At 39.5% G+C, this 26,863-nt stretch overlaps 1 protein-coding gene across 1 annotated transcript in view; it reads left to right on the top strand.

The window, feature by feature from the left end:
• Nucleotides 1-2,754: 2,754 nt before the first annotated feature.
• The window catches only part of LOC129722765 (supervillin), a 433,084-nt gene continuing 408,975 nt past the window's right edge, over nucleotides 2,755-26,863 (top strand). Inside the window, exon 1 of the mRNA XM_055676480.1 lies at nucleotides 2,755-4,151. Within this exon, the coding sequence (XP_055532455.1) occupies nucleotides 4,137-4,151 (15 nt within the window). The 5' untranslated portion in view covers nucleotides 2,755-4,136. The remainder of the gene's footprint in view (nucleotides 4,152-26,863) is intronic.

Here is a 26,863-nt window from a genome sequence, read left to right as displayed (position 1 = left end):
AATATTTTCATGGATAGTTCAATAGTAAACAAGTGCTGCAAACCCATTTTTGGGTTAGCAGCACTACTGTCGGTTTGCTTAAAAAAATGCTAAATGAGGGCTCAAATTCTGAACGTTTCCGAGTACCAAAAAACTTTGTCTGTGGAAGCCATTCTGCTTCACTTAGAACTTGTTCATGTGATTTACTGGGTCGGTAGATGAGCATTTCAAGTTTTTACGGTGAATTAAAGGATTGACGTAAGGTATTCATCACCACGTTACCTATGTTTCATGGAAAACTCGCGGCTTTCAGATTAACGGGGCGAATAGAAACAACGCCGTAGCGGCTATTTTTTGTACCAAAACATGTGGATTTGAGAAATGCTATAATGTTTTATATGAAAATAGGTGTCTGGAACATGTTTTGTGCTTTTTCAACCCATCATGATCAGGACTTACCAACTAAAAAGTCCAAAAACGTATTCGCTCCACCTGTTGCTGTTGAGATTTTACGCAAAAAACTGTTTCCTTGTCAAGCGGTTACGAAATATAGAATCAACTACTCTGTGATAAATCGGATGTTACCTTTAGACTTCAATCCAGTAGACAACCACGCTAGTTTCCAAAAACGTGATGAAAGTCTGATTTATCTGCTGCATGATGCTCGACATGGACTGACCCAAGAGGTATGAATCAAGGTTTCAGTTCCACCAAGACAAAATGATCCCGGATGTCGTGTCCTAGATGAAACATCGGAAGATGCCAGACCGGTGGAAATGCTTGACCCAACCCCGAGTCCTTCTGTTCCTAATGAGGACTCTAATAGAACATATTCATTCATAAGATAACAAACATGAAGTAATAAACCGAACATTTTCACTATTTTGATATTTTATATCGTTTTCTTGCCTCTCATATCAATAAATATGATGCAATAGTTCTGTTTTCTTCAAATTATAACTAGAATTTTCTATCAGAACAAGGAAACGTATTTTATTGGCGAGTGTTTCTATTCGCCCCATTGCGGGGTGAATAGAAACATGCAACATTTTTTTCAATAAAACAATGAATTGCTTGTTTTATCAAAATGGACGTTAGACCTATGTTTTAAAACTTTTATATTCATTCTATACATTATAGTTTTTTTTTTTGTACACTGCAAGATATATCGCAGACTGTTTCTATTCGCCCCGTTTTACGGTATGTTTAATTAAGGTGCAAGATAGAATTCCTGAGTGTACAGCCATAAAATACATGCTCTAAAATGAACTAAGGATGTACAAGCAAACATTTTTTTAAGTACTCGACAGTGAGATTGGTATTGAAACTTTGGTAGATATTCGGATCGCGGGCGTTTTCCTGAATTTTCCCGGTTGGCAATTAAATATTTATCGATTGCCGGAAACTAGGTAGATACAGAACGCAGCATGTTTTTTCATTTAACCAAAAAACACTTAATTTTACATTTTCTGGAGATAAAGGTTACAGCGAAATTGCCGCGAAATTTGAATATTTTCACTTTTGCAACCCGCGAATTTTCAACTTTTTTGCCGCGAATTACCACTGTCTTTTTACTGATTACTTAAGACAACATTTTTTATAAAGCTCAGGAACCTTACACAAACTATGGGATAGCGCAAACTATTCTTTTTTAATGTAACTATAAGCCTTGATGAGTGTTTCAAAACTGATGGGATTTTTTTTTAGTTTTGTGCTCTGAACGTCATGTAGAAAATTAAAATTCTTTAAAAAAGAAGAAATCAAAAGAAAAACTGAATCTATAAACCCGACAAAAAAAAATGAATATAATTTCGTTTGAAGATCCCGAAAATTGGCTCGCTATAACCGAATATATTCTGATTTCATATTCGGATTTAGCGGAAACTTTTCAATTAAATTGATTGTCATCTTTCTTGCGGTGTTTCGGATATGAGAAAAGAGCCTACCGAATATTCGGATCGATAAAAAAATTAAATTTGACGTAAAATTTGATTAATCGAATAACGTTTCAAACTCGTCTGCGAATGACAAACGAGTAGTTTAATCATGTTTTTTCGGTTTTTCAATTTTGTATTATTCAAAAACCGCTTGAATTACCCTGCGATCATTCGGCTCAGAGAATATTCATACAGCAGTAAAAATCATATTCAACTAAAGGCCGAAAACACTATTCTAATTTCGATTTGAAATTCCCAATTTTTCCGGCTATAAAATTCACTAATCTTTTTCGTTGATTATTTAAGTCCACACAGAAAAATAATGATGTTCTGAATGATTCGTTTGTCCGGCCGAAAGCACCGTAGGCTACATCGTAGCTGCATCACTTTAAATTCAGCATCCAAACAATTCGTCTATTATCATTTCCTTTTAAACTGTTTTGGTTTTTCTTTCCATCTACAGTTTATCGCGCACTCAGTTTCATTCGCGCATGTTTATTTCATTGCTTTTTTTATCACGCCAAACCTGCGCAACTCATCAAGAGTGCTAATGAAGCTCTCTTGCCACTCTCCTGGCGGCAAAGTGCGTTTATTATAGAAATAGGAGACACTAAGAAAGCAAAACATTCGAACGCGCGGTCTCTCTCTCTGCCTGTTTGCTGCGCTACCACCAGACACCACGCGATTGCTTTTCGGATTCATTCATGTTTTGGTTTTGTTACAGCGGTACTATTCGGTTCCGCTGTATGAGCATGCTTCGAATGAACGCTTGTGAGTTACGAAGTTGTGACTTCAAGCAGTATCGTGCGGGCGCGATAGTTTGCATTGAACTGTTGACTCTCTTCGAGAACGGTCACGTTTTGAGTGAAGTTGTAAGCTTTTTTTTCTTGTTTTTGTATCATTAAACATAAACAGTGTGCGGTATTGGAGCAAGTTTGAAGGACTATCGCCGGCTATTAGCGTGAAACAAATCATCCCTGTTAAAAGGGTTTTTTTTTAAGCCCGAGAGCTTATTAGTGGCAGTGACTAGAAGGTTTACGCCGATTCGGCCGATTATCCTGTTCATAGTGGGTATTACCCGGTAGGAAGGGTGGAAAGAAGATCCCGAAAACACCTGACTCATGGGGATTGTGCTTCTAAATTTCAAATTTTAACACACAACACGCACATGTTGCGCCAAACTAGTTATTATGGTGAATTTGATGACCTACTGGTTTCTTCAGAGCAGCCACTGTTGAAGTCGTGCCGGTACGGATCTGCCGCAGTAGTGACGAGGAAGAACGGAAAAAGCCGTTGAAAATTGGAAGAGGTAGCAGCAGCAGCTGGTCAAGTGGTTACTGTTTTGGGGTGCTAACGGCGAACCGGATTCGGATGTGTTTGGCTGTGCGTGTTTGCGGTTGTGTACAAATTTTGACAGCGCTGCCAAAGCCAGTCAATGTGTAACGTCCAAGACGTAAAAGGCGGGAAGTGATCCCGAGTGGCCTGTTGAGTCACCTCGAGTGTTGGACGGTGCGTGTAGCCTAGCTGATGAAACGAAGTGGCTACTCGATAAGCCATGCACAACAAGCTGGACGTGAGCTGTGAATGTTTCGAAATTTCGGCACGCCATCCAGTGAATGAATTAACAATTGCGGCGCACGTCGTCGATCGCAACTTTCACGGACGGGTTTTTTTTCGTGTGTGTCAACCCGATCGGGTGGTTCGTTTTGTATGAATAAATAATCAAATACAAGTGGAAATCGAACCTTGCTGAGGCTATTACCTTTTCGAAACGGGGAAGTTACGAAGAGTGGGAAGAGAAAGAGTGTTTTCAAAATTGATGGAAAGTGTTTTGTTGTCGAATCGATCGGTGTAAACAGCCTTACTTTACGAGTTTGCCCCATCAGCGAAAGAAATGACGATTATGGGACAGATTAATTAACTCTCGTCGTTACGCTAAATTGGTTTTGTAACCAACATCGTCTCTTCGATGACTGGGGACCAGAGCACAAGTCACGTGATTCACTAGTTATCACTGTCCGAAGGACCAACGAGGAATTGGATGTTGAGGAGTGGAGTGGATTGTCGATTCTACTAGAACCAAAAACGGTAGCAATCGTTTAAAGGCGCACCGAGGAAACCGAGAACGGTACTGCCACTTGGAAACCTGCTGGGCTGTAACTGGACGTGAGTGGCGGAGCGGTAACGAACATTGCACTTTTACCTTGCTGGTGATTCAACATGTATTTAGTTCAGGTAGGAATCGGCATTAAATTGCTACGTACTAAACGCTATGGATATAAATGTGTTCGGGAATTTTGTCAATTCTAGCAAACTTTCAGACTAAAGGATGCAAATACGTTTGAACAATGTGTGGGTGTTGGTCTTTCAAAAGACTATTTCTGTTTTAAAACATTTATTTATGTTTGTAGCTCATTTTAGAAAAACTGTCACCATAATTTTGTAAGTTCTAGTATTATTATAAACCTAATCCTAAAGGTAATGCCGTATAGTAATACCGTAGAACAAATCTTTAAACTTTTTCTATAATTCTACAAAAATAATAAAGCGAACGTTTACAAAGATTAAATCGATCTGTAATTTGGCTAATTTGAAACACAGGTTGTATCAAGTGTGCCCATGATTAAAGAAGGATGGGAGTTTTAATATGTATTTTTTGAGGTAAAATTTGATTTTTCTTTCCGGGGAAAGGATTGGAAAATACCCTCTCATTTGATTGCAAAAATAAACGTAATAGAGCTGGAAGCAGGAAACTAATTTTCTGCATTCCAAACTACAATTGAATTTCCTTTGAAAATAACTGATCCCTAGGATCATTAAAGTGTACAATGAGGAGCAGTAAAAGTGCAATGTAAATATAAGAGCATGCATTGATTTTTTTGCTGTTTTACGTAATGGTGTATCTGTGAGTAATGACTACCTTAGTATCCATTAAATATTTTTGTTCGAAATCGTGTCGAGGAACAACATCGAAATAAAACATTATATTGATGAAGTTGAGTGCTATTCCGCAGCTGTTTCGTTGCGGATAGTGTAGAAGAAATCAGGAATCATTTGATTGATCATAAACTAAATGAAAAAAAAAAAAAACTGTATACCTGTTCATCAACAACAACCCCGCATATTGTGTAACTGCAACAAAAGACCTAAAGGAGACAGGACAAGCTAGCTGGCAGGTAGAAGGATCAAGCTTAATTCATTTGAGCTGCAGGTTCCAAATGTCTAATTGAAAACACACAAAAAAGGAATGATGACACGAAAAAGAACCATTCACGTAATAATACTTGCGATCGCCTGCTGACTTGGGCTGAGGTTGCCATGTTTTGGTACAGGGTTGTTACTTATTTTTCGGCGTTAGAAGAGAAATCAGTTGCTTGGATCATGACAATGCTTAATTCCCTTCTGTATGAACTGAGACATTTGTACTTAAAGGGAACTGGAGGAATAAAATTCTGAACTGCTAAGAATTGGAGCATTTTTAACATACAAAATTCTTTTGTATCCTGACTTAGGCCTTTCAGAACATTAAGTGACCGATAAATTCAGTGAATTGTAGCGTATTTCTCCCAGCGGGTTGTCTTCGAAATCCTTTAAAAAACTGCAGCAACAGAGTGGTCTTTTTGAAAACAATCACAAAAGTCCTATTAGACTTTGAAACAGCATGTATACTAGGGTGTCCCAAAAAAAATCGATGTTGAAAAAGTCAAGGTGCTCAGCCCTAATTTGAAAGATAAGGTTTTTTATAGCATTTTTGTAGAACATTTCGACTTTCTAAAAATTGTTTTCAGGTTACCCAAACGTGATTCTTGAAAAAATGACTTTTAAGCTAAAAACCCACTCTTTTGCACTTTTTTTCATTTCTGTTCGATTCCCAAATTTTCCCATATATTTTTTTATTTTTGTGGAGTTGTTTCTGAATATTTTGCATGGGTTAGTTCAGCATTGCATTCAGTTATTTGACTCCCAGAGCCCATTAAACATCACACAAAAAATATTTTTTCTAATAATTTTTAGATAAAACCCTTCAAAACACAAATTCACACACAAAAAATTTACATGAAAAAAGATACTTGATATCTTATCGGAGAGCTGAGATATTGGCATTTTTACATGTGATGGAAAACTATACATTTTAACAAATATGTTAAATAACTGTTTTATTTTGGAAGATAAAATATAACAATGTTCAGAAATCAAATGCATTTTTGGACGGTTGATAACTTAGTAGAAGGTTTAAAAATTCGGAAAAATCTGCGAAAAAAGTTAGAACGAAAATTGTGATTTTTAGTGCCTTCTAATAGAAAACTCAATGTTGCTCGTAATATGTAAGAGATAGAAACATAATGTCTTCGGTAAAGTTTCTTGTTTTAAGATAACCTAAAACTTTGTAGAAGACACCTTGCGTCTATCTTATTCTGATTAAAAAGTAAATTTTTTATCTCACTAACTGGTCACCCATTTCAGTACATCAAAAGATGTATTTTTGTATACCCTGAAACTTCTCCGAACATACCTTTAGGCTATAATCAACTTTTAAATCACTATTTAGGAAATTATTCGCACAAACGGCAAAATAAAACACTGCGCAATGGAGATATTGAGCTTTAGTGGCATTTTTGACAAAATGCATAGTTTTCCATCACATGTAAAAACGCCAATATCTCAGCCCCCTGATAAGATATCAAGGATCTTTTTTCATGTAAATTTTCGTCTTGAAACCCGCTTTGCAATAAAAATTTCAGTTTTTGCTTCAAATAGCCACTAACGTCATAATATGAAAAAAATGTCTTCCTAATCAATTTAAAAGCATTTCTTGAAAGTCTAATAGCTGGTCTATCATCGGTCATTGGGCTAGTCCACATTAAAGAAATAATGTCAAAAATAAGTACCCGGTTTTTGATCCTGATGTAGATGAAAATGTCCAGTAATGTCTTACTAATTATCACTGATATGAAATGAAAATGAAATAATAATTCTTCCAACTATGATAATATGATGAACCTGTAATAAATGCTCGAGTCCAGCCGCCCAACCGCCGGAAGCGCACACGCGATAAAATTATTTAATATCATAATAGTAAACAGCGGAGGACTCCCATTCCATAATCAAAAACGGCCGCAGGGCAAATGCCGTAACGACTTGCGACGACGACGCGACTCGTGAGGCCCATTGCTTCAAAATTATCCTTCGCACTAGGTCGCCTCGGTTTGGGATCGGGAAAAGGAAAGGTCAGTGCAAGTTCCACGCAATTGATTGCATCATAATAATATCGGGCCTGTCAGACAGCGGAAAATAAGTGAAAGTTACTGGTCTAGTTCGTCAGGCTGTCATCGCCGTTGTCAGTGCCGATGGCGGAGTTCGGCGAGGGGTCAACGTCAAAATTTCGTCTGATCTCAGTTGGGCTGAGCCCCCCCGTCGCGCGTCTTCAGTGTGCGCTCTCGTTGGAGTACGACTAACGCCACTCGCGGCCACTTCCCTCCGCGCGCGCGCCGGTTGTGCTTTATGCCAAACGAACGTTTTATATGTTTAACAAAACTTTCTACGCGGCCGGCGTTAAGCGAGCGAGCGGTTTACGGAAATGTAGACTAACCACGTCACGATCCACCACCGAACGGTGCGAGTTGGATCGGCCGAGACCGCACGGGTCCTAGCTTCAGCATTCGAAAACAACTGCAGTCTGTTAGTATTTCACACGTATTTCCAACGCTTTCGGTCCCACCGCAATTCACTCCTGCGACGGGGAGGTGCGTGCGGCAGCGGAGCTTATTTCGCTGTGTCACGTTTTCGGTATTGCTCTAATTTGCATCCCAATAGCTCGACCGGACCGATGTATGCGTATCGAGCCAGGCCGCTGCACCAAAATAGCATTAAGGGCGCCGCCGATGCTTTACAGACCGCGAAGGTACAAATGTGAGAAAAATCCGGACCGTGAGCCCCGAAAGTGGCGCATGAAGTTTCAAATATTCAGAGCTTGCCACCAAAGTATTTTATCGCCTATGCAAGGCACGATTGAAGATGAGGTTTTCGTTTGGGGTTCAGTACTTTTTTGATGTTTTTTTTGGTGATTGACCTAAAAGGATGGTTTACACTGCAATGCTAGAAACATATAATTTATTTTAATGACAATGAATTGGGAACATTTTTTTCCTTCTAATATACATACAAAACTGACCGAGCCCAACCCGCTGAATTAGCTAGCCCTCAAGGACTTTCGACTGCATGCAACGAACCTGTTCCATGAATGTAAACAACGTTTGTCTAGGACAAGTTTATGGCTTTACCTGTACGTTGTGGTTTCCTTTGGCAATTCCATAGGCATGCGGGGAACTCCAATGCAGGCATATTAGAACGAACGCGAACGAAACAAGGGAGCAGCGAGAAACGGGCTCCTTCACACGCAAACTGTCGGATTTTAAAAGGTTCTTGAAAAAGGCGCTGCATACCTTCGTGCCTGTTGTGGTGTGCTTCTTGGTACCTACCTAGACTATGTGTGTAGTTTGGCAGTGGTGGAAAAAAAACTTCTACATACTGATTGATTGTCTAACCGTTGTCTGTCGGTGCAAGAATGTAAGGTTGACTTGCGTTCTGTATATTGGCACGAATGTATTTCATAATTAATGACTATTTATAGCTAAACATTGTCTACCTGATTTTCATATCGAGAATATCTTATTTAAACCATTTTCTAGTTCTTTTGGCTTCAATAAATACAGAAGAATTAAGAGAGCATGTAGATTATGAGGTACAATGAGTAGATTCGCGATAGGGATTTTTGGAACATGTCGGCATTTAATCATTTGAAGCGCGTAACGTACGTTGAATCATATTAAGTCCATTATCGTCAAAAGATAGGAAATTTTATGAGGAATAATTTTGCGAAGAGAGAGTAGAGTTAGATTTAATCCTAAAAAAGTTATTCGTGATTTACTGTGATGAAAAAACATTTCTGATCGAGTAGATATTCAAGCAAAGCGGACAATGGTAGAAATATTGAAGAGCGCTCGGGACAGCAGAAGACTACAATGGTTATTTAATCTAAAGTCCGCCGAAGAAAAGGCACATACATTACTAATGGTTACAAAAAAACTTAAAAAAAAAACGGAACATCTCATCGAAAAAGTCTGTTGTTGATTACCTTAATATATAATCTAGAATTTAAATTGAGTTGATTATTACACTGGTGTACAAAAGCGAAACAATGTGCCCTACAGCTCAAACTGGAAAACTTATGAAAGATTTCATCTTTTCAATGATTTGTGTCAATTCTGTTGCCCCTAGCGCGCTAGGAAGTGCGTTAAACGGCCGCAGAGTAATTGCTCGTCGTTTCTATGTTTGCCTAACCTTTTGGTACCCAGGGCCGCCTTCAGACACGCTTCAATAAATTCTTAAAAATTTTAATAAAGATTCATAGTGAATTACCGAAGTCCGTCTGAGAAATAACTTGGGCACTAGAGGGTTAAGGGAAAACTTCATTTAAATCCCTGAAGATTGAGCCCTCAGAATTACAAACATAATACAATTTTAGGACACCCTAATTCTTACGCATTAAATTATCTATATTTTTTCAAGAATCTTAGGCTTATGACGCTCTCTGCAGGAGAAAAAACCACTTTGCTGAACTTGTTTAATCCAACTAAAGAACAATGTGAATCATTTTTTCCCAAAAATTCACACTCTTGAACTGTATTTACTGTATTTTTTCTAGTTTGATGAAGTGGACTTCGGAAACCAGTTTGAGCTTTCTAAACGGGAACCAGTCAATTACGTGCTGATTTGTTTTCTTTGAAGTATTGTGGTCGTACAAATCGTACAAAATACATATTAATATACTAAATCAGGCTCAAATAATACGATTGCGTTAATCCTAGAACTTGACTTTTGCATTGCCGTTATCCGTTTTGATGTTGACAGTTGTCTTAATGGTGAGTGCCTCTGCGTCTCTCTGGTGTATAGGCTCCCTATTGTAAATCAAGAGAACCAAATGCAACAAATTGCATTAAGGTCGCTTTTTACGCGTTTCTTTTACGTGGGTGTTTTTACGCGGATTCCGGAATTTACGCGGTTTTTTTCTACGCGGATTCCGGAATTCACGCGGTTTTTTTTATGTGTTTTTTTAAGCGGCACGTATCCCCCGCGTAAAAATCGACTTTAGTGTATATATTTACATTTTAGCTTTGGTCAAGAGACATATTGGAATGTACAAACTTGCGACAATTTTCATACATTCTTTAAGTTTTTGGTCTATGCCAAAAACCATTATTTTGAGGCGATCATATTTTTTTGATTTTGAAATAGTCCTTCAGTTGTAGCGCACCCGTTCTTACTCGTTGATACCTTATTTGAGAGAAAATGTCACACTGCAGGGTGGCACAGTGTACAAGTGGCAAAATTTAGCATGAAAAGAGTTATGTGCAGCTAGAACATTTCCCGTTGATACCCGTTTGCCAGCTTCACTTTGCCAGACTAGTAAAATACAGTGACTATATCTTGAGCCACTTCCACGTATTTAAAGAACACACACACGTCGATGTGCGTATAGATGTGCAATGGCCTGGAGCGGCATAACCTCACTGTTTTAGCCAGTTCCGGAAGGTTTGTCTACAAGTTGTTGAAATTTCTATTCTATTAGAAAGCGCATGAGAAACTAGTACACTAAGGTTTTTTTTCACGCAGATTTTGGAGTTTACTCGTTTCTTTACGTGGATTCCGGAATTTACTTGGTTTTATACGCGAATTTTTCAGGAAAATCGTTTTTTACGTGGCATGTTTTAGATGGTTTTTCATTTTCAAATCGCTTATTTAGAATGTTCGATGAGTTACTTAATTCAAATGCTAAATATTCACTGATTTGGCCTACCCTTTCTATATTTTTTCTTGAAATTCAGCAGTTATTGATTCTTTTTCGAAAAAAAAATTAGCAGAAATGATTAAAAACCATTAGCAAATGAAGTTTTTTTTCGCGCGGAGTTAGAAATTAACGCGGATTTTAAAAATTACGTGATTTTTTTACGCGTTACGTATCCCCACGTAAAAAAAACTTTAGTGTAATAATGAACACATTACTATTACAGTAGGTCAATCCCAAAAAGCGTTAGAATAAAAACTTCTTTCGGTTCCATCCACGATAAATCTCAGTCCGCAAAATTTACCTTCCCGAACTGTCAAACGACGCATCGTGCAATGATCTATACATAATCGAACCACTGCAGTGCTGCCAGTTCAACATTACCTGTTTGCAGAAGAAAATTAATGAGGTTTGGTTTTATATAGAAATATTCAGAGGGACAGATGACCGGTGAGAATGTTGTATGCCAAACGAACTGTCAGAATCTGACATTGATTGGTATTGTGTGCAGGTACAATACAAAACGTGTTCATTTTAATATGATTTTGCTGGTCAACACAGAGATGTTAGTATGTAACACCTCATGTGAGATTCTCGTTGCTACCGATATCACACACTGGAGTATTCTCCATTCAAGCTATTTCTCGTTCTTTCTCGCTGTCTTCCTTGCTCGCATTCGCTCCCGAAATTATATGCACACACGCTCGCCTACTGTTTTACTCGTGTGTACTCCCACATTCGCGAGCACAACCAGCCGAAGACAATCGTATTAGGATGCTTTGCGATGGTTGCTGAGGGGCAAGAAATAATATTTTAAATAGGATAACGGACTACTTCGGTACCGGTTTGATTCAGCTAGGTTTGCATTAGACTGCTGTAAAAAAAAACTTAACAAAGCAGTCCGATACCCTACACGGTCCATTATGCGATACTATACACATGCTTGTCTTTTCTCCTCAGAAAACCTCTAGAGTGTAGGAGAACATCTTGCACTGCACTAAAGAGCAAATCAACGCTCATGCTAGAAGGGACAACGATTTTTATCTGCTGAGCTTTCTGAACGCACTGCGGTGAAATCTGAAATCTCTCTCTTGCGAGACAAAGAACTATGGTGTACTTTCTCACACGTGTAGACAACACACACAATAATTACACTGCAGAGCTATCTGCGGTGCGTTCACAGTTGGTTTCTTGAGCATGGCAGAAGAGGAAAAGAGATTGGGAGAAAAAATAGACTGCGTAGTGCGTTGCTCGTGCCGGTCGAACTTACTCTGGTGGAATTCGTTTTCGCAGTGTAGCTACACGAGGACTACACTTTTGCCCGGTAGGTTTTTTTCACCTTCCGGACTACTCGCCAGTGGACACTGTTGTGTACTTCTGCGTTTTCTCTGTAAAGTGATTCACCCCTCTTGTTTTTATCAGATGTGGGGTGAGCTGGAAGTGTGTTTGTCTCTCTGTAAGCTGGTGGAGAAAGAAGCAGTGTGGTGAAAGCATTTGCTACACGCAGGCACATACTGGAAGGGAAGTGCGCGGTTATTTTTTTCTCCTCTCCTTTCACATACTGAGCAGAATGACAAGCATGACTATACAGATTCTTTACTTCGTAAATGAACAACGATTTTCGTTTTCGAGCACGTTTTTTCAAGCACTCATACTCATACTCACTAGCAGGAACTCGCGTACACTTTCACAGTCGCTGAGTAGCAAGACAAAAGAGTTTTTGCGTGCCAGTGCAGAAGCAGCAGCTACTCAGACGGGTACATGATAAAGAAAGTGTATCTCAGAAGCGTGTGTGCGAAACACGTGAAAAGCGTAGCGTAGGTCTCGTTCTCAAGCAGAAAGGAGGAGAAAGGTTTTGCTTCTCGATCTCTTTGCAACGATGTATGAACAGGGGGAGGGAGGTTAGCTCTGCGTTACTTATTGTTACATAGGGGGGGGGGGGAGTCTTTAATCTACATTTTTGCGTTACGTAATTTGTGCACGATGCCTTACTGCCTAATCAATGTATACGCACCGACTAATGATAAACCCGATTATGAGAAGGAGGAGTTTTATGATCTGTTTGAAAAGCCGTACAGTGAGTGCCCAGGTCATGACACCAAGATTGTCAACGGGGATGCAAATATGCAGGTCAGGTAAGAAAACTTATTCCGCTACGTAGTTGGTAGCGAAAGGTTCCATTTTACTACAAACGATAATGGCCTGAGGCTTATTAATTGCACTGCAGACAGAGGCATGACTGCCTGTAGCACTTATTTTGCACGCCGGAATATTCGTAAGCACACCCGGATACTCTCAGATTGACCATCGGCACTTTTTGGACGTTATAGACATAAGGCCGTTCAGAGGACCAAACGTTGGCTCGGATCACTATCTTGTGGTATCCAAGACCCGCGCCCAATTGTCCCGAGTATTGAATTTAAGGAAAACGAGGAAGATACGGTTGAACATCCAGCGGTTATTAACTGGAGGAGTGGCTGCTTAAGAGCTGAAGAACTGCTAAACAGCTGGGGAGGAGGCATTTCCGCCGAGCTTTTCAAAAAAGGGAGCGAACAGCTGTATTGTGCCATTCATCGGATCATGCTGAAAGTGTGGGTGGATGAAGAATTGCTCTCGGACTGGTTGGTCTCATATGCCCAATTTACAAAAAAAAACAAGGCGGTGGCCTGTAACTATCAGGACATAACTCTTCTCAATACCGTATATCGACTGAGGCCGTTGCAAGAAAGCTTCATTGACGAATACCAATGTGATTTTCGAAGGAGAAGCTCCAACACGGACCAAATGTTTACCTTGCGACTAGAGCGTCCATTTCCCGACTGTTTTTAGCTTCCCGGGATTCGGGAAATATAAATATGATTTCCCGGGAAATCCCGGGATGTAAAAGATATTTTGAAAGAAACGTTAAATAACTGTGATTTATTTAATTTGGATTTTTTTTTGTCACATAAAATGAGAAAAGGAATCGAATTCCTAAAACAATATAAAAAGATGATCATTTCTCGAAAAATTTAATAAAGTTCATTAGTTTTTCTGGTAATTTTTGTTTCACACACTGCATCAACAAAGATCCTGTAGGAGGACTACTTAGCTTCGACACTTCACGAGGACTTGGGTTTGTAGTTATTGCTTCTCCGGAGGATGGTCGTTTTACGGTGTTTTTGTGTTTGTTCTGCAAGTGTCGCAAAAGGCCACTGGTAGAACCCTTGCACGAGAGTTGCTGTGGACATTTAAAGGATTAAATATTGCCAGACTCCTGCCATTTCTGCAGTAATGAATAGGTTACTGTAATAATAGATTCGAAACTGCTGCTGGATGACAGACAAACCTTTTTCAATATGATTATTCTCGACTTGTTGTTTACGGCGGTGACAAACTAATAACTGTTTTCATTCACGTGCGGAATCTTCAATTAGAAGTTCTGTTTGTTCCCTTGTTTGTGTACTTCGTCTGCTGCAATCAAACTTATAAACTACAATCGCTTGTGCACATCCTTTTATATGCGCTGATCCTATTTTCCCTAGTCTCGTCCTCGCGTGGTGATACAATAGCCATCTTATAATCGAGCAAGGAATTCGCCTACTTCTTGCGTCTTCGCGCGAGGATGAAATTTCTTATGAACTACGGTCACATGTGCAAATCCTTTCATATTCTACTTTCCCGCGCAAGCATTTCTCCTACTCCTTGCGTGATGAAGAATTGATGAATAATGAGTGTGCGTTGGTATGGAATATTCCTTTTTGCAATCGCATTTCCTATAAACTACGATCACTTGTAAAAGTCCTTTCATATTCTACTTTCTCCAATCTAGTCTTTGTGTTTTGGAATAATGGTATTTTTCGAATCGTCGCATGATGATGAAATAAATTTGCATTAAATGTCAACTTATGGGCAAATCGCATTTCTTACACGAATCAAAATATATTAGAGGAAAATAAAAGTCATTCATGAGCACATGGCTATACAATTTCATTCACCATTGCACAACAGTGTACAGAGTCTGTAATTTTATATCGATTTTTCAATATTTCTTATTGAAGAAAATATTCGAAATTGAAATTTCCCGGAAAAACCATCCCGGGACGTCCCGGGTAAGACGCTCTACTTGCGACAAATCTACGATAAATTTCGAGAATTCAACTTCCGGAATCACCAGCTGTTTATAGACTCCAGGACAGCGTACAACTTCGTTAAGGCTTTACAGGCCACCACGAAGCCGACAACGAATTTTCAAAGGTTGGGATGGTTCCACATCAAGCGTCAGGATAGCCAGGTAGATATAGGACGCTTTCATAATGTTAGATGGTTTGAAGCAGGGTGACTGGCTGTCAAACTTATTGTGCTATACGGAGGGCTGGTGTGCACAGAATCGGCACCATCTTGACGAAGTCTCGCATGCTCCAAGGTTTTGCGGGCGATATCGAAATCATTGGTATTAAGCATAGCGCGGTTGAAGAGACCTTTGGACCTTTCAAGAGGAGAGCTGCGAGAATAGGGCTTGTTATAAATTCTACCGAACAAAGTACATCGGATGTTTATGCTGAAAGTAACCCATCGGAATTCGTGGGGTAATACCAAGCGGGATTTATGGGTGCCCGCGTTACCACGGACCAAATATTCGCGGTACGGCAGGTCTTTCAGAAGTGCCGTGAATATAACGTGCCCACACATCATTTGTTCATCGACTTCAAATCGGCATACGACACAATCGATCGAGATCAGCTATGGCAGATTATGCACGATTACGGTTTTTCGGATAAACTGACACGGTTGATCAAGTCGACGATGATTCGAGTGATGTGCGTAGTTTGAGTTTCGGGGACACTCTCGAGTCCCTTCGAATCTCGAAGAGGGTACCGGGATTATCGTGCCTGCTATTCAACATCGATTTGGAAGGTGTGATACGTAGGGCTGGTATCGACACGAGTGGCACGATATTTGGAAGGTCTGTCCAGCTCTTTGGCTTCGCCGTTGGCATTGATATTGTAGCACGAACCCTTGAGAAGATGACGGAGATGTACATCAGACTGAAGGCTGAAGTCGGACGAATTGGACTGGCCATCAGGGGCGACTCGTCCATAGGTGCAACTTGTGCATTGCACACGGGGACGCCAGGCAAAAGATATATTTTAAAAGCAAATTTATGTTTATATTTGGTTGGTTTTTAGTTTTACTTTTAAATAGTAACATAGAGAATGACTTGCGTGATTACGCGGACATGATCGTAACTACTTCCCCAAACTTTGATTTTCAGAACTTGTAGTTGAGCAGGAAGGATCAAAAGCCACATGTCGCCATCAACGCATCGAAAACTTAATACATGAGAGGAATAGGTTCCAGAGAAGACATTATAACCCTCCCACCATGAATTCATATTAGCGGTGATGAAATCGAGGTGGTAGACGAGTTTGTGTATCTCATTCAGGCAGAGAGTCCCGTCCAGATGAAAAAAATGTGCGTTAATCTAAATCATACCTCCTCTGCCGGTACCCGCATAAATGTCTCATATTGATTTTTGTCACTTTTGAGTCATCATCGGGAATCAACTTAATTGTTATCATGTTTTCCGAAAAAAAACTGAAATTGATACTTTTATATGGAAAAACATGGCATGTGCACGACAAAATTCAAATAACAAAACGCCCATTGTTTGTTGAGGTTGCTATGCTACGTTACGACGTTGTTATATTTTCTACTCCGTTACTGTGATTGAAAATTCTCTGACTTACAGAAAACGTCAAAATGGGCTGCGTGCACAGTCCGCTATTACCGCTCGTGGAAAGCTGGATAGAAGTATGTCATTCAATTAACTAGACTAATGTTGTTTTTCGGTAGTAAAATCTACTTTGTCAGTGATACTACCGGTTGCTGGTTGAATTTATATGTGATAGGACAAAATATGCGAGTACTTTTGAAATGTACCCGCATTTTTGTCCCATATTGGTTTTTCTTTCAAGCTATATAACGTAAAACCAATTACACCCATGGTTTTTTGTTCTCAACGTTAAACTTGTGGTGCCATGAAACTGTTCTGGTCATTAGTTTGGAATATAAATCACTATGAACCATTATAATCACTTTTTAAGTATTTATGGGAGCTTTTCAGAACATCGACTGAAGCCCGCCAAATGGCGGCATTGGGCACTAGAGGGTTAAGGCCCGAATACACACACGGCGTGATAACGCATGCCACCCAATTCATGTTTGGTTATGTTTGTTAAAAGAAAAAATAAGGCAACACACTTCTAGAATCACCAGCAGGCGAAAAATGATACAACACGGCGTTGCCAGCACCTTCGCCAAAAGAAGGTGACACAAGACCGTGTGGAAGGCACGATGCATCTACACGGAAGGTAGTCAAGTACTCAGCCGAAGGCGGCGAACGACTACCTTCTCCACTAGAAGGCACAGATAGAAGGATCTGGTTGAAAGGCGTCCCAACGGAAGGTGCGATTACGCCTTTTAATTTGTATGGAGAAGGCATAATTACGCCGTGTGTGTATTCGGGCCTTTAGTATCTGGCAATTTTTTCTTTCAATATCGTTCATATTGAAGAAAAAAAAATTCTACCTATGATATACGGTTACACATGTCACTATACATCATGGTATTGAACGACAGATTTCGATGAATAGCGATTTCAGGTTCCCGTAGTAGTCTTATGGTTACCGAGAATATTGTTTTTTTTATTGATGGTGCCCACATATTTTAGCAAATTTAGAATTTTTTAGGTTTACAGTAATAAAAATCAAAATTCTTATTTCTATGAATTGATATTTGATTTATCGTATGATAGAGAAATTTTATGACGATTTTCGGGTTCACCCCTAAGGTTTGTTTCGCACACGATGAGCATCGTCGAGGATACCAAAACGCTCGGTATAATTTGCTGCGATAAGAAACCGAGAGCACACAAGCGGTCGAAAACGATTTGATCTTTGATCCCGCACGGGTTCACGCGTTGAAGGTTACAGCACTGACTGGCTGGCTGGTTGTTCTGTGGACGAGGACCTCCTGGGGGTATCATTTGCCCTCTCGTGGTGACGTCCCCGTTGCCATGCTGATCGTAAGGATTTATTATCCCCTTACGGGTGAATAATCCAGTTTATCCTTTACGCTTGCGCTGCGTACGGGAATCGGACCTGAAAGTTTGCAGCAGACTGTGGAAAAGTAGGTCCGATGCAGCTTCGAATTCTGTTTTGCTGACTGGTAGCCATCCCATAGGAGGCAGAAAATAACGCACCCAGCAGGTGATGATTAATATCTTCGGTCGAATTGGTCGCAAATCCCCCCAAACGTCCGATGATCGAAACCAAAGTTGACCTTCGGGGCCGTTCTGATTCAAGACCGAGAAAATGGCATATCAAGGTGGCTGCTGCTCGTTTTCTTGGAAGCACCATTTTTACGAATTGCATTTCCGGGAAGATCATCATCAGTTTGATGCTAAGCTGACGTTTTTGAGTGCTCATTAAAAATCAATTTAGCTCCCAGCGGTGGACGAAGAGGTGAGATGGCGTGATTTTGTTTTTTTTTTTAATTATATGTGTCTGACAAAATACGAAAAAAAAACGTATACAACATTGTCTAACTTGCATCCGTTGTCATAAAGAAGCGATTGTTACGAAGTTATTTATTTTGACATTCTTGACATTTTTTTTTTCTTATTTAGAATTAATTAAACTGAGTTCATCCGATTCTCCGGAACAGCATACCATGCATAAATGCATAGCGTAATATCACTGAGATCTTTTCATCCCTCATTTCCAACTTTAACTTCAACAAAATATGATCGGATTTACAGGGGCGTTATACTTTATTTATGTCCATGATTTATTAACTCGGTATCGTATACGCCTTGCATTCAGTTTTGGTTTTGGGTAAGAGTTTCCCCTCTCCAAATTGGTTCTAATTTGATTCATAGTACAGTCGAACAGAGTGAATTCCGTATCAAATGTTCTGCAGCTTTTTTCCGTTTATCGAAACATTCACTGGCGAATACACTGTCTCCTACATATACCTACCAAATCATCGCTTCAACCGCTTCTCGATTGACGTCAATAATGGCCAAATGTCACGATTAACCCTCGTTGCTCAGTGCAAAATTCGCTGCGCAGTACTGCATGACCTCGACAGAATCATTGTTGACCAACGATTTCATCGAGGATACACGGATTATTCTTCCCGCTCTGGTGTTCGACAGATGCGAACACGAAAAAGGAGCGTACGGATAAACATCGCGTGCAGCAGTAATACACTGTCGGGAACATTCTAATTGTTAGTATGAGAAGAATAAACAGGAAAAAATAAAGAAGAGAGAATGAATCTCACAAATAAATGGCAGCAGAACAGGATTTCAATTAAGGCAAGAATTGTACTGCGCGTGCGATGGGAACTCTTTTATATTGATCCTCCTCTGCTGGCGGCGCGAAGGGATGCTGTGTAGTGTATACGATTTTAACAACAAAACAATCGACACTGCATACGGGGTGTGGCATTAGGGATCGGGTTCGGGAGACGACAAGTGGCACCGGAGGAAGAAGGTACAAAAGAACGAGGGATTTGAATGGACCATAAATCATAGCCAGTGTCATTTGTCATATTTAGACTACAACGGGCAGTGCAGGCTTCTCCGTTGCCATCATCATCGCAAGGGTTGAGATCTTGCTCTGTTGCGAGGTGCGCAGGATACTTTTCCTTTTTTTCGTCTGGTTCTATACAGGGATGTAAATAAGCCCATATGGGTTTTATGGTCGACCGATATCAGGTGTGTTAGAATTGTAGGCTAATTAGAAGTTTCGTTCTATAATTTATCACATTCTTGGGAAGCTTATGATATAAAGGTGTAACTTTTGATAGATTGCCTTCTCACTAAAGTTAGACTTGCATGACAGGAATGCTTCTGAGAGAAACAAATTCTTGTGAATTGATATGTTAATCGAATCAATCTAAAAATAAGTGTGACTGCGACAAAACAACTCATGTGAGTCACCTAAACTATTTTCGTTGCCATCTAATTGTTAGTGAGCTTATTTTGGGCTTTTCTGTCAACTTTAATTAATGGCCCGACCAAGATAAGATCTCGCTTCAAACGCTTAAAAAAATCGCCGCTCATCAACGCAGAGAACTATATTAATCGAGTTTACTGTTGATTGCGGCGAGAAAAGTACTTAACCGAAGCTGCATAGTTACCGACCGCACAGCTGGATTCGAGAACGCACTCTGCTCTGGATCCAGGTGGCTTATTAGCGAGACGCCTATTGTTCGCGTGCTGGGTGCAGGTTCGCGCCGTTGAAAGAATTAATTCGGGAGTTTTCAGTTCCCTCGTATGAAATTACGCACCGGCCAAGTTCTCAACCGGTTCCAGCGCTACGTTTATTGCTGCTCGCTGTGGTATTTCTGGTTTAATTATGGACCATCAAATTACTCCAGGAAGGTTAACAGTTTTGTAAGTATATTAGCCAGCAATTCATTTGGACCGACGCGGGCCATAACTCCAGGCCTTACAGCTACTTCCCGTTCCATTCACGCTAGGTTATAAGATCGGCCGAATTTTGACATTTAAAATAACCACACTGCCCATTAGCGCTCACAAATAACCAATAATGAAATAATGAAGCGATCGATTTACATTCTCGCCTACCGTTTATGTAAACCCGCCATTCGAGCCTCACAGACAAGCCGGCCAAGTCACTCGTTTCGCACTCGGCGTTCCTGCAGTGCCATACAATCCGAGCGCAATTACTTCATTTTTCAGGTCTTACCTTTACGGTTTCGCGGAAATAAACGATCGATCGGCCGAACGCGTACAACCGGCAGCATCTGGTCAGTGGAATGAATGGTTTACGTTTTTCTCCGAAGAAAAAATGTAATTCTGCTCGAAAAAATGTTGCTTCTTTTATCTCACCTCGAATACGCTAGCTCGCAAGTTAATTGCCTTGCATGCATGTACATAACAAAACTTTGTATGAGTTGTGAGATGGTGGCTGCGTACTGCGTAGTTGTTTTGATCAATAAACGTCAAATCTTTTTAATGTACACGCTCGTAAATAATAACTCATGAACTGAGCAACTCTGACTCAGTTTAGAACGATGTTCGTAGACGTCAAAAAATGAGTAGAAGTCCTTTTTGATTTTGAGCAACTTTGACTCACTTTTTGGGTTCCCTTCATATAACTTCTTTCTGAGTAACGTCGCATGTAACGACGTCCATTTTGAAAGATGATTACGATGTGCTTCAGTTTGTGACAAATGTTTTTTAATTGTGTGCGCCTCAGATGGCATTCTAACTGTTTACTTTTATTACAAGGTAATTATTGATGAACATGTGGTGTCGTTTATTGGCCGTGGCGGATTTCTAGCCAGCAATGAAACTGAACTGTACCCAAAAAATGAGTAGTGTCGTACTCAAATTTTGAGTAATAATGACTCATTTTAAAGACGCCTAGTGTTACTCAGTTTTGAGTATTTGTGGAGTTACTCAATTTAGGAGTTGTTCCACTTTTTACGAAAGTGCGTCAAATGTTACTCATTTTAGAGTTATTATTTACGAGCGTGTAAGGAATCTCAGGTAAAGAAGTTATTTCTACGTTTTTACCTTCGTTTCGGCATACTTTTTTTTCATTCATGAATCTCTTGCCCAAAAAATACATTCGATGAGTGTTTGAGTGCTATCATGGGTGCTTTGAGTATACTGTACATGTTATTCGTCAACAAGGTATGGGATTGGATTTGGAGGGTGAGTGTTGCCTCTCTTTACGAGTTTGCTTTAAGATTTATCAAACACATTAGACTTAAGCATTTTTAAAGCACTGCCAATGTTGATTCAAAATAATCACTAAATTCAACCAATTGTCGTTTAAATCGCTCTATTAATATAACAAATCTTAAACAATCATTTTTGGTGGCACTAAAATTTGTCGTGTTTTTTTTTTTCTTTTCAGGTAAGCCTAACAGATGATATAGCCTAAGAAGTATGCGTAAGTTCTACTTTGCAGTTAAGGATTTTTTCATACTCTTTTCGTTTAACTTTTTCCAAATTTGGTTTATACAATATGTTCTGAAATTTCACAAACTTCATTCTAAAAATACTTTAAGAACATTAAAAACGTCGATAATTTAAAAAAAAGTTAAGTACATTGTCAAAGCGTCAAGTCCCATGCCTAGAGAGTACGAAGTTCAAATTCCACGGTTTAAAGTTCCTTAAAATAATATGTACAATCCTTGTCCCTGAAGCTCATATCATTAACAACAGAAAGTAAACAAAGCCCAAAATTCAGGTTCACAAACCAAAAATTCGAGTTAACTCGAATTGGGCAAAAATGATCCATTGTTAAGACAGAATAGCCCTAGCATCTCTATAAAATTTCTATTTTTTCATAATTGAGACTATTGTTCGTAAAAATATGCAAAAAGTACCGTTATAGATTTATACCAGTGAGCAACAGAATTTTAATTCTAACTTGTTGAATAAAGAAATGTTCATCTTTAATGAACTTTTTTCAAACGATCTTTCGGGTTTTTTTACAACACTTCGAATTAAACCATAAAAATATCATCCATGCGGTCTCCACCGATCGCTGTTCATACACGTTAGCTCCAATTTAGATTGGCTCTAGATTTCTAGCCATCTACAGAAGCGAGAACATTTATGAGAAAACCAGTTGCAACTGCGTCTCGCGTTTGTTCCCAATTTTCAAAGAACTTAATGGCCACTAAAAGCAAACAACGACGATAAATTAAGCTGCTTGGTTTGTGGCTTTTCATTTTTTCTCCGCTCCAAACGGGAAAGCGATTGATAAAAGCGCCATTTCTCCAACTGCCGCCTATAATCGGGCCCAAGGGCATCGCATTTAATTTCGTTCCAGGAGATTAGTTGAAGCCGAAAAAAAAGTCTTTAAAAACCCAGCTGCATCGTAAAAAAGTGAAACCTGCTTCTTGCATTCATATGATCCAAGCAATAATCCGATACTAGCAGCTTAAGCTCATCATTTTTTCTCTTTATTTCCCGTTTTTTTTTTCTTGTGGTGAATTTCCTAAAAAAAAACTCTTACCTGCTTACCACAGCACGGATGATCAATTTCATAAGAACACCTCGTAATTTTTTTCCCGTTTTGGCATCCTACTTTAAGGCCCATAGCAGTCAGCCGAAAAGATTCTTGGAAAACACGCACTCTTCGAAGCAGACTATCGATTACGTTCGAATCCACCGTATCGTAGCTCTCCACCATGACTTTGTTCGACTCATCAAGTTCGACCTACAATCCAGAGAAAAGCTCACAACCCTTCCGATGGGAACATTTTTATTCTTCTCTCCCGAGATGCTGCATGGGGGCTATCAAATTTCGTCATCACCACACTACTCGATTGATCCGATCCGATATTCTGCCGAGACTAAACGGGTTGGCTACCTGTTACCTGCCTGCCTGCGTCTGGATGAGCAGCCAGTTTTGTTCTTCCGGCTATAAATAAACACACACAACTTCTGGTTTTGGGCTGAGCCAAACAAGCTTTTCGAATGGCGTGGAAAAAATAATCCCAAGTGTTGCTCAGTACTTCCAAGAAGTTCTGAGCTGTTGCTTTATATAGTTCACAGATGCAGAGGTAAAATAATCTTTCAATTATTCGCTTTTATTCACTTTTCCTGCCGTCGTCGTCATCTGCTCCGAGCGACTCGGCTTGTCGCGCGTTGTCGAGCATTCACGTTCAGCGTTCCGCGCATAACTCTCTGGCAGCCATGCAGTCGCGGACGGTCTGTTCTGCGAAGATTAAAATTGTCGTTTTTGCTAAGATCTATGCATGCTCAAATGCGCGCACGGTGCGCTCGTAATCGCGATAGGTAGAGAGGTGTACCGCTCCTGTCAGGTTCGCGCATGTTTCGCTTGCTGGCTGTTGTTGATCTAGCTCTCAGCCTTCGACCGAGTCAGGCACTTACAGCTGAATATTTCATGAAAATAGCCCCAACACCCTGTCAAGTAACGAGCATATTCCCGCAATGTGCCATGCCGAGCCCCCCCGGGCCGGCTCGAAGTGCTTGTTCGCGATCTGAAGTGTTGTAATACAAACCTCATCTGTGTGAAAACGGGTTATTACCATTTTTTTTTGCTGATGTGCCAGGACCGATGACGACGACGGCGACGTTTGGAGGAAAACATGGCATTCTACGTAACCGCGCGCGGGGGGGAAAAAGTGAATGGCTCAGCTTGTGACGGCAGGTGTCCTTGAGCATGGAGCTGGGATTAATTGTTTATGTTGGCACATGGTGGTGGAATTTTTGTGAACCGCTTTTTTTACTTCGCTGAGTTATGTTTGTATCTCCTTCAGGATGTTGAACCTGTCATCCTTGTGATGCTTTGTTGAGAAAGCAAAATAATAACAATGATAATAATAATAACAGTAATGATAATAATAAACGATAATAGCATTTAAAATGTTGGCTAAAGCTTTAATTGATTTTAAGTTATTTCTGATCATGAAAGATAGCACTTGTCAACACATGTTTTACCTTAGAACTCAAATTTGAAATAAATGGTAGATTATAGACGCATTTTGCGCCAACTCGAATATCTAGACATATTCCTAAAAGTCATGACGACTGCCTAATAACGATAATAACATTTTTATAGCCAAAACGGTTTGTTTGATCGGTATAGTGTCTTCGGTGAAGTTGTAGATAATAATTTTGTCCTTCGAAGGATAATAAAAACTGTAAAAAATTAGACTCTTATTACTTATTTTGACAAATTTGATTTTTTTATTTTTCATTTCTTCAAATTAAGTCAAATATTATTGTTTAGCCATCATTGTGTAGTTTTCTTCAAAAATAATGTTCCTCAAAAGCGTGTTTTTTGAGATATACAATTTACAATAACATTTTTATGATTTTTCTTATTTATTTTTGTCTTACGGTATATTTTTTCTTGAAGAACAAATTACTGTCCACAACTTTCCCGAAGACATAATACTAGCAAAACAAACGTTCTAGGTTTAAAATTTTTAATAATAGCAAAACAAACGTTCTAGGTTTAAAAGTTTAAAATTTGAGTGAATTCAATTTAAAAACATGACAAAAATTTCAATTATTTTACTTATTATACTCGCAAAAGCACGCAGATTTATTTTTTTCGTATTTTTTCTTATAAATAGAAATAATTACCTTTAATTTGATCCAAAAAGATTGAAAATCGATCAACTGGTTCAGAAGTTACGATTTTTTAAAATCAAATACATCGAAAACAGTCGTTTTTATGGTAAAAAATAACATATTTTTAAAAATTCCTTCATATATAGAGTCAACTATGTCCTTCGAAATGAGACCAAGAGATGTTTTTTATGTTTGCCCCAAAAAGAATGATAAACAAATGAATAACGCATAACGCAATAACGCAGACAAAACAGTGATGCCGCCGTATTCATCACACTGTTAATCATGAATAAAACACATTATCATGAATGAACGCAGCCACAGCCCGTCGTAGTAGGTTACCTATATATCCGCTGTAGTTGTTTACGTGCAAAATTGGTAACCTAGGTGACCACTACTGCAGTGCTGTCGATTTATGTCAATTATGAGCATGAGCATGAGCATGAGCATGATTGACCGCCCGCGGTTGCTACTCCGTTATTGCCAGATCAGCAGTAATTACACAGAGAACCAATAGATGATGCTTGGGACCAACATGCATCCTCAATGTGTAAAAACTGGTGACCTTAATATATTTATCAGGCAATACCAGCGCCGGCCGCATCCGAATGCAGGTCAAAGAAGGAGTTTGTATAGGAAAATGTTGACGTGATACTCGCTTTATGGAAGCCGAGAACACCTCTGCACTTCCACGAGAAATCACTGGGATGTTGGAGAAAGGGCAAGGTATACAGCAGGGTTCGTTTTGGTGAACGATGCGCTGATTTCGAGCGTCGGGTTCTTTACAACAAGTGGCGCGCCATTGATTTCATTACATCCGCCACGATATCCATAATGCGATTCGAACTTATTCAGTTTGAAAATGTAACACCGCAACAATAAATCGTTCGCAAGGATACTGGATCTTTGACCGAATCGAGACAACTTCAAATGATCGGATATCTCCTCGTAAGGTGATCCTCTTTATACCGAAAGCTATTGCGCGTTGTTGATCTATCTAAAAATAGGCCACTTGAAATGTATAAACACGGAGTCTCTCTAGGTTCGGTCAACCGGATATTTTCTATATAACAGATCGACTAACGACGTCTCTCGTATTCACTTCGTCTGCTCTAAAAAAACGATCCCGCGAAAAACACACCTGAAAAACGGAATATAAAAATGATGCGCGCTTATTACGGAAACGAACCATGAGTATCTTTCTTGCCAAACACCGCGATCCTCTGCGTACGACGCGCGTGAAGTAACCTTCACCACTTGTAGCAACCAGCTATTTGTTAATCTCGAGTACACGTTGGCCGCGATTCTTTGGAAGGTATACATAGCGTTTTCGTTAGTCACGATATTTATCGACCGAACGAAATCTTCGGTGAGACATGAACAAGCATCTGGGTAAACTCCGCGAAATCACTTAATTTCGAAAACGTTCATATGAGCAAAACTCTCCCGAACCGGAAACGCGGTTTACACCGAAGCATTACACACGACCGCTATTTTTCCTTCTACCGACGCAGACGCTCGGGGATACGACATTTCGATGTGAATGTTACCTATTTAATAGAAAAATTGGCAAAGTTTCATGCATACAAAGCCTTAATAATTTAAAAACGAAGTTATCCATATTGACCAATATATAGTCTCAAGTTTATTAACAAAATGCCGAACCAGTCATAATTGGAACGTATTATATAAAACATCTGCCCAAAAGCTATAAAAATCGAAAAAGTGAAGCATAAGATTTTGGCTATCATTACTGCACCATAGTACTCAAAATCGAACGTATTTTTTTGTTGTTGATAAACTGTACTTTCAGAAAAATACCCCTTTGATGCAATGAAAATGATGCTATGCGCTTTAAAATAGATTCAAACTTCCCTCATTTTTCTCGACCAAAAAGGTATATAACCCCTTAAGTCATGAGAATCTGGGTCGCGGCTTTAAGTCATATGCAACATAGGAAAA

Source organism: Wyeomyia smithii, chromosome 2 (genome assembly GCF_029784165.1).
Source record: "Wyeomyia smithii strain HCP4-BCI-WySm-NY-G18 chromosome 2, ASM2978416v1, whole genome shotgun sequence".
In the NCBI taxonomy this organism is placed as follows: Eukaryota; Metazoa; Arthropoda; class Insecta; order Diptera; family Culicidae; genus Wyeomyia; species Wyeomyia smithii.
This window is presented reverse-complemented; position numbering and strand designations above follow the sequence as displayed.